This window comes from Dipodomys ordii, unplaced genomic scaffold (assembly GCF_000151885.1).
Source record: "Dipodomys ordii isolate 6190 unplaced genomic scaffold, Dord_2.0 Scaffold19, whole genome shotgun sequence".
Classification (NCBI taxonomy): Eukaryota; Metazoa; Chordata; class Mammalia; order Rodentia; family Heteromyidae; genus Dipodomys; species Dipodomys ordii.
The window spans coordinates 704,555-712,834 of NW_012267235.1; the positions used below are offsets into that span (position 1 = coordinate 704,555).

An 8,280-nucleotide genomic window follows, 5' to 3' on the forward strand; every position below is an offset into this window, starting at 1 on the left:
ACACACACACACACACACACACACACACACACACACACAGAAATGGAACTGTGGCTCAAGTGGGAAAGTGCTAGCCTTGAGCAGCACCAGCCCCTGATTTCAGGCCCCAGGACTAGTACACAAGAAAAAAAAAGGAGGGAGAAAAAGTCCACCTTAATTTTTTTTCCCTCCTAACTATAAAAACAATAGAGTTTTAGGCTAGTAACTAATTTTAAACATAAAAGGAAAGAAACTGTATTTCAACAATATCTGCACTATTTTATTTCTTTAATAAAATTTCATACAAATGACCATTTCTTAACATTTAAAGGTTTAAATAAAGCTCTTTTTAGTTCCCTGCTCAGCTCTAACCATAGAGGACAATTCATTCTCAGTCCTTCAGATTATTTTTCTATATATGAATGAACACATTTATTGTTTTCATATGGAATCATATTTAATACAGTTTTGCAGCTTTTGGAGGTTTTAAATTGCAGTGTCTTTAAGGTATCTTTTCTATTAATATATCTCATGCTTTCTAACTGCTATAACTTAGACAAGTTATCTAATGTCTTGGTACCTCCATGAAGTACTTCCACTTCATCATAGGATTCCTTCCTTTTTTTTAATTGTAAAGGTGATGTACAGAGGGGTTACACTTACATAAATAAGGTCATGACATCATAGGATTCTTATGAGGAGAATATGAAGTAAGGCTTTAAAGTGTTTGACAAGGGCTGGGAAGTATAGCTTAAGTGGGAGAGTACCTGCCTAGCAAGCATGAGACCTTGAGTTAAAAATCCCAGTACCATCACCAAAAAAAGTGCTTGACAGAATACCTACTATTATTAGTATTAATTTCACATTTAGTAGAGAGTTAGCTTCCTATATAATCATTGTCATAATCCTAATAATAGATGAAAAGTAATCTTCTCTTCACTGTTTCCACTATTTCAAATAGGACAATAGTTCACATTCTGCCCTGTGGGGAACACTGAAGGACAGAGTTCTAGACATGAGATTACTGAGTTACAGTAGCAATGTTGACAGAATTTCCTGCCAGAAGCACATTTTTATCATTTAGCTTCCTCTGGCATCTATGCCTCTGTGTATAAGAGCCTCCAATCACTTATTATAGAGCTGTCCACTTCTGTTCTCTGCTGCCACTTTTGCCATTCCATTCTTCCAGTCCACTATCCCATTCTATTCTACTCACTATCTCACTGTCTTCTCCTTTGTTTTTTGTTTTTGTTCACCATGTGTACATACTGGTTTATAAGTCTGTTAATCTAGTAAGATCATTAAAACTACTCTTCTCTAGAAAATAACTCACTGTGGTTCATCAGTTCTGTAGTCGTCCTCTGCTTTGTGTGGTTGAGAAGGGTTTTTCATAATCTAGCAAGAGGCTTTCTTCTTTGTAGTGACAAAAGGTTGATCCTTAGACAACCAAATTTTATCTGCCTTTTTTTTTTTTTTTTGGTGACGATCCTGGGGTTTGAACTCAGAGCCTGAGCACTATCTTTGAACTTTTGTATTCAAGAGTAGCACTCTACCACTTGAGTTACAGCTCTACTTCCCCTTTTGGAGAGCTTAGTTGGAGATAAGAGTTTTATGGACTTTCCTGCCTGAGCTAGTTTTGAATTTTGATCCTCAGATCTCAAGCAATAGACTTTTGAACTAGGACTAACTAGGATTACAGGAGTCAGCACACATCACCTGACATGTTCTGCCTTTTAACTTGCTCTTTTTCCTCTTCCAGTTGTTACAAAGTGCATTGAAGGGCATACAGTCACTCCTCAATGGTGGGAAGATGAAACTGACACAAACTGATGAACTTGGAGCTCTTTTAGCTGTGCTAAAGGTAAGTAGAGTTTCCATTACAATCAGTGGTTTTCCTACTTCTTTCCCAGACATGAGGACCACTTTATATCATTGTTCTAAGGCTAGACTTAAGGTATTGAAAATTCATATATATACATATATATATCTGAGTTCATATATATATATATATGTATATACTTATATATATTTAAGAGAGCATATCAAATAAGATGCTCATAGTCAAGAATACTTAGAATTAATAGCAGAAAATAAGTAAGCAGTAAACATATCAAGCTGTGCACCAGTGGCTCATGCCTATAATCCTAGCTGCTTGTGAGACTGAGGTTGTTGAGCTCATAACTGCATGCCAGCCCAGTCCGAAAGTACAAGATTCCCCTTCTCAGTGAAGAGCTGGATGAGGTGGTGATGCCTATTCTCCTAGCTACTGGGAGGCCTAACATAGGTGGATCACACCCAGTGTGTGCCTGAGTAGAAAGCAAGAATCTATCTCAAAATTAATGAGCAAAAATCATAGCTGGAAGTATGGGTGGCTCAGCAGTAAAGGTGCCTGCTTTAGCAAGTATTGGCTTCTGTGTTTATACTTTATATACTTCAGAGAACACATTCAGAGCACTTGGTCCAAAGGGAGGAAAAGGAGAAAGCTTTTTACCAGATATGGTAACTATACTGATAGTCAAGAATGAATAATAGTACAGAAGTGGGAAGTTTCTTCCTGAGGGGCCAAAGGTGCATAAACACAGAATAATAATAATAGAGAAGTATAAAGTATATATACTTTATATAAAGTATGAAATATACTTCATACTTTAGTAAGTATGAAGCCCTGAGTTCAAACAGCAATACTGCCAAAAATAATTGATTGATTGAATGAATAAATAAATGTATCAGTGAGCTGGGAAGGTGGCTCAGTGGTAGAGCACTTGCCTTGTATGCATGAGGCCCTGGGTTCTATTCCTCAGCACCACATAAGCAAAAAGAAAAAAGCTGGAAGTGGCGCTGTGGCTCAAGTGGTAGAGCGCTAGCATTGAGCTGAAGAGCTGAGGGACAGCACCCAGGCCCCACGACCGGACCCCCCCCCCAAAAAAAAAATCTATCAGTAATTTTAAATTGCATTTGAACCTTAGGAGGGAATAGCTTGTAGGATATAATCTGTGAGTTGTTTAACGTAGATTATATTGACCCTACTTTTACTTGTTTCTACTGAGAAGAAAAGCCAGGGTTTCTCCTTGGCATTTCCTTCATACAGTAGGTCAGCTGATCAAGGCTCATGTGAGCAGGCTGCCCTTGTTAGCTTCTGAGCTGCTAGGCAGCAGGGAATTTAAATCTCCTCTGTGGGGTCTCCAATTCAGCCAGGTAAGAGTAAGAGGCTTTGTGTTCACCTCAAGTCAATGCCATGGCTGACAATCATGATTAAAAGTTTAACTCTTTCCTTTTGTCATTTCTCCTAATCCTCAAACAGAGACAGATACCTATATCTGAAGATAGGTAACAAAATAAAAACGTAACATGGTTTATAAGATCACAGATAGATAAAATAACAGGATAAAAGGGAGTGGATACAATAGATATAAATATACTTAAAACCATATCCAATCTAATGTGGCCAACCAGATCTAGCTGGTGGCTAGATGAAATTAAGCTCTTTTTTAAGCCCTTGAAAGTTCATTCAAGAGATCTATTTTTCCTTACTAGGTTTGATTTTTGTGGGCTGTGCTTTGAGTCGGTCTCACTAGAGTTCAGGTTGGTCTTGAACTTGCTATGTAGCCCACCCTGAACCTCTGACTCACTATCATCCTGCCTCCAAGCCACAGTGCTGATTATAGGTGTGCTTTATCAGACCTGGCCTTTATTCTTTTTTTTTTTTTTTTGGCAGTACTGCCATTTGAATTTAGGGTCTTGCATTTGCTAGGCAAGTGTTCTATCATTTGAGCCAAGCCCTTTTTAAACATTAACCTGTCTTGTGTTCTGATTGAGAACATGGACCATGCTAAATAATTACATTTTGTGATTTATGTTTTATGTATGTGTGTGTATGTGTCTGTGTCACTCTTAGAAAGCCATGTTTCATGGACTCCCTGGACTAAACATAGAGATGCCCACAGTGTTATACCCAACTCCACTTCCTCAGTATGATGGACGACCGCCTCAGCAATCAGAATCTAGTCCTGCTCGGCCAACTATGGTACATTTACTCTATAGAGATTTAAGTTGCGGAGTGTTTTGAATAGCTCTGTGTATGTATTTTCCATAATTTGTATTACTACTACTACTACTACTCCCACTTCAAATTTGATTTCAATTCAGTATACTTAATGCAGGAGTAAATTTATGAGACTGCTAAAATACCAGTTAAAACACTATGCCTCTCAGTTGAGATCTAAGCAAGTAACATCTACAAAAATGAGCATTAACTTTACATCCAAGGCCGAGCATCCTTATCCCTAGACTTCTGAAGACCAAGAAGGATCAACAAACTTCTAAAAAGGATTGGCCAATAAATATTTTAAGTCTCTGACACACTACCAACCCTGTCATCATAGTGCAGAAGCATCCAGAGAGACACTGGAATGTAATGGGCCCGGCTGTTTTCTAGTAAAGCTTCATTTATAGAAACAGGTCGTTGGCCAAGCTACATTTGGCCTCTAGTCTGTATTTTAGCCACTCTTCTGTAAACCAGGAGACATTTTTCCTATTAACGAACTCATCAGCTCCAGACACATTAATCATACTTCTCAGTCTTTTCAGCCAGCTGCCATCTCCCTCAGGTTTCCGAGAATGAATCTGGAGAGTTACAAATGTGTAGCCAAGGTTTTACATCCCCAAAAATGTAATACCTCACCAAAAATGCTTAAAATAGGAATTCTCTTAATTTATTCGGTTCTTATCAAATATCTGCTGTATCACAGACATTGTGCTAATAAGCATTAAGGATACTGGGATGGACAATTCTTCAGAGTGTAGAGAGAGGCAAAGATGGATAAAGAAATAATTACAAAAACAAAAAACACAAACAAACAAAAGAAATAATTACAATGCAATATCATTTCATTCATCAGAACATTCACAGAGTCTTCAGAGAACACATTCAGAGCACTTGGTCCAAAGGGATGAAAAGGAGAAAGCTTTTTACAAGATGTCCTAGCTACACTGAGACTCAAGAATGAATAATAGTACAGAAGTGGCAAGTTTCTTCCTGAGGGGCCAAAGGTGCATAAACACAGAATAAGAATGTGTGTAATGTTTCCTCCCATTTTGGGTTGTTGGTTTTGTTTCTGGAAATGGGCCACAGGGCTTTGCACATGGGTAGCTATGCTACTATTGAGCTGCATTTCCTAGCTACGATGTAACTTATTTTTAAAACCTGAAAGGGCATCTGATGCCTATAATCTCCATCCTTAGAGGTTGAGGTAGAAAAATACTGAGTTCAATACAAGCCTAGTTCTACCAGTCTCAGAAAACAAAACAAAATGAAAAACATCACAGGTCAATATGGATAATTGATTTGACCACATTTTACATCCTTGGGTAAAAATTTAGTATGCTTTTATTCTCAGAACACTTGTTATGTAATGTTGAGTATGTAAAAGGATGAGGAATAAAGATATAATCTATTTACAAAATAAAAGGAATGTGTGTGTAAGCTTGTATGTCATCTAGTACAACTTGAGTTTCAGGTAGAGTTTCTGGGATCTCCTGCTGTATGCTGTGGCTGTTTATCTTGTTGGCCACTGAAGAATGTCATCTATCAAAATGTTGTGATCAGATTTGCATCTTAGATAAGCTAACTGAGTAGCAAGTCTGAGGGTCTGGGTCTGAGCTAACCTAATTGCTCCAGGATAGAAGAGACGTGAGCCTTTCTTTAGACTAGCTAGAGACTTTGAGGGTGTGGAGAAAGGCTCAAATTCCAAAGGCATTTGGATGTCAGAAAGAAGTAGGAGAAATGAAACTGATTTTTACTTCATATTGCTACTACATAGTCCCACAGCCCTAAAGCCATGCATTATGCATAGTGGTTACTGGCTCCAGTGCATGCCTCTAGAGGGATCCTAGTTATCTTATTTGTAAGAACTGAGAAAATAGATACTTGAGTTCTTTTCCCTAGGCCTTAATTTTCTTGTGAAGGCTGACTTGTTTTCACTACAATCCGACAAATTCCCTTGTATTAACCTTATACTCATAGATGAGAAAGGTCAAAGTCAAAGAAGTATTTGCCTAGAGTCACTAAGGTAGAATTTAAACACAAGTTTAAATTTAAGTCACAAGTTTTTATCTATCCCAGGGCCTTTATTTCTTTTTTTCTTACAGTCCAGTAGAAGTCATGTAAGTACTTAGCATTGTGCCTGAGACAAAAGATATCAAATAGCACTTTTTTCTTGTCTCCTCTTTTGCTTCTTCAGTTTCTCTGTTGGGAACATAGTTAAATCACTTGCAAATGAGGAAGTGCTAGAATTCAGTTAAAAGTTATTTTGAAATAGCTATCATATATGTCTTCTTTTGCTCCTAAAATCAGAATAAAAAGAAAAAACATAAGGCAAAAGCAAAGAAAGCCCAGCAAGGAGATGAAGAAGAGGAAGAAGAAGAATCCAATGGAGAAATGGAGGCAGCCTCAGGCACCAGCTCCAGCAGAGTGAGCACAGGTGGTAGGGATGCGGTGTGTCCCTCCTCCCAGGGCATCCAGAGTTTGCCTGCAAATGGAAGTGGAGCTGGAAGGAGAGAGCAAGTCTCCTCACCCTTCGCTTCTTCCACTTGGAAAAGAATCAGTAGTAGTGAGTCTGACTATTCTGACACTGAAGGAGGCATCCAATGTAAAATGAGGTAGTAATGTTTTATATTTTTACACCTGATATTCTAAGTTGCATGTGTTTTATAATTGCTTAAAAACTGACTGCCAAGGATGATTGGACTTGCAGATTTTCAGTTATGTGGAACTTTGCATTACTTGGTCTTGATCTATGCATTTGAGAGAGAGAAAGAGAGAGAGAGAATGTTTCTCTAAGTCTTTCCTTCACTTTTTTGGTCTTGTTAAACACTACCTGTCTTTGAAGTAAGCTCAGAAATTATATTTTCTGGGAAACTTTTTCAACTCCCATTCTCGTTTTGGTTTAAGGACATCCCCACCCCCTGCAGGCTCCCCCCCAGCCCTTCTTCCCCCCGTGATCCTTTGACTTACCTCTGCCATAACACTATTCACTGCCATTCCAAAGCTTGTCCAGGGCAGGGGCTTTGTTTATGTCTGTCCTCCTCAATATAATGCCTGTGTGGCACTCACCTAAAGGCATTTAGCGGATATGTTGTTGAGTAGATGGATGGATACTCTTCCGTATTTCATATCTAGTACTAGTTCCCTATCATCAAAATGTGGCCTCCTTATTAGCTAGCTTATGGTTTTTGTCTGCCTATACCATGTTATAGGGCTATAGCATAACTCAAGTGTTAGAACATTTATTTACCTAGTAAACACACAGCCCTGAGTTCAATCCCTAGTAACCCCCTAAACCAAAACTTATTTCATAAGCAGATTGCCTAAATATGTTCTGATGATATTTTGAAAAATTATTTTTTAAAGATCATGGTAATATCTTTAGGGATTATTGATGTTTAATTTTTCAGGGTATAACTGGAAATAAATAAATGTCATGTTTGTATTTAAAAAAGAAAACGCTTAAAAACTTTTTTCTCTCTTATTTTGGTTGTGAAAGGTCCTATCAAGCCAAAGTTCGCCAAGGAGCACTAGCCTGTTTTCTTTCTACTATAAAATCAATAGAAAAAAAAGTTCTTTATGGCTACTGGTCAGCCTTTGTCCCTGATACACCTGAGCTTGGAAGCCCACAGTCTGTGTCCTTAATGACGCTTATATTAAAAGATCCTTCTCCAAAGGTAAGAATATTTATGCTCTAATATTTGTAAATTTACATGTCTTGTTTTTTTTTTTTTTCCCTCCTCTCTGCCTTATCGGATCTTATTTGCCCTTATTGATTGTGAGAACCATTGGCTAGGCAGGAGGAGAATAGGAAACAGGCTTCATCAGTACCATAGGGAAGAAGATCCTAGAGGTTGCTTCAGGCTTGCTTGAAGCCTGAGCACCCTGAGTTATAACTTCATTGTCCTTGAACTCCTCTAAAATAGCTGTGCTTTGCTTCCTTTTATGAAAATATTGTTTGGTTGCCATGATATTTCTGATAGGAAAAAATCATCAGAAATGGCTTAAACAACTCAATGAAATATTATGGTACTTAACTGTTTATAATTGATGTCTAGGCTTAGAAAAATGTTCATAAAGTTTTGTGAAGACACAGGGCATAGAATTGTATATTCAGGGGCTGAGAAGGTGGCTCAGTGGTAGAGCGCTTGCCTTGCACGCCTGAGGCCCTGGGTTCAATTCCTCAGCACCACATAAGCAAAAAGAAAAAAGCCGGAAGTGGCGCTGTGGCTCAAGTGGTAGAGCACTAGCCTTGAGCT

General features: G+C 38.2%; 1 protein-coding gene across 1 annotated transcript in view; it reads left to right on the forward strand.

Annotated features, from left to right (window-relative positions):
- Heatr6 (HEAT repeat containing 6) overlaps window positions 1-8,280 on the forward strand; it is a 33,921-nt gene that overhangs the window by 8,842 nt on the left and 16,799 nt on the right. The window contains exons 5-8 of the mRNA XM_013013073.1: window positions 1,739-1,840; window positions 3,875-4,003; window positions 6,332-6,636; window positions 7,521-7,698. Of these exons, the coding sequence (XP_012868527.1) occupies window positions 1,739-1,840; window positions 3,875-4,003; window positions 6,332-6,636; window positions 7,521-7,698 (714 nt within the window). The remainder of the gene's footprint in view (window positions 1-1,738; window positions 1,841-3,874; window positions 4,004-6,331; window positions 6,637-7,520; window positions 7,699-8,280) is intronic.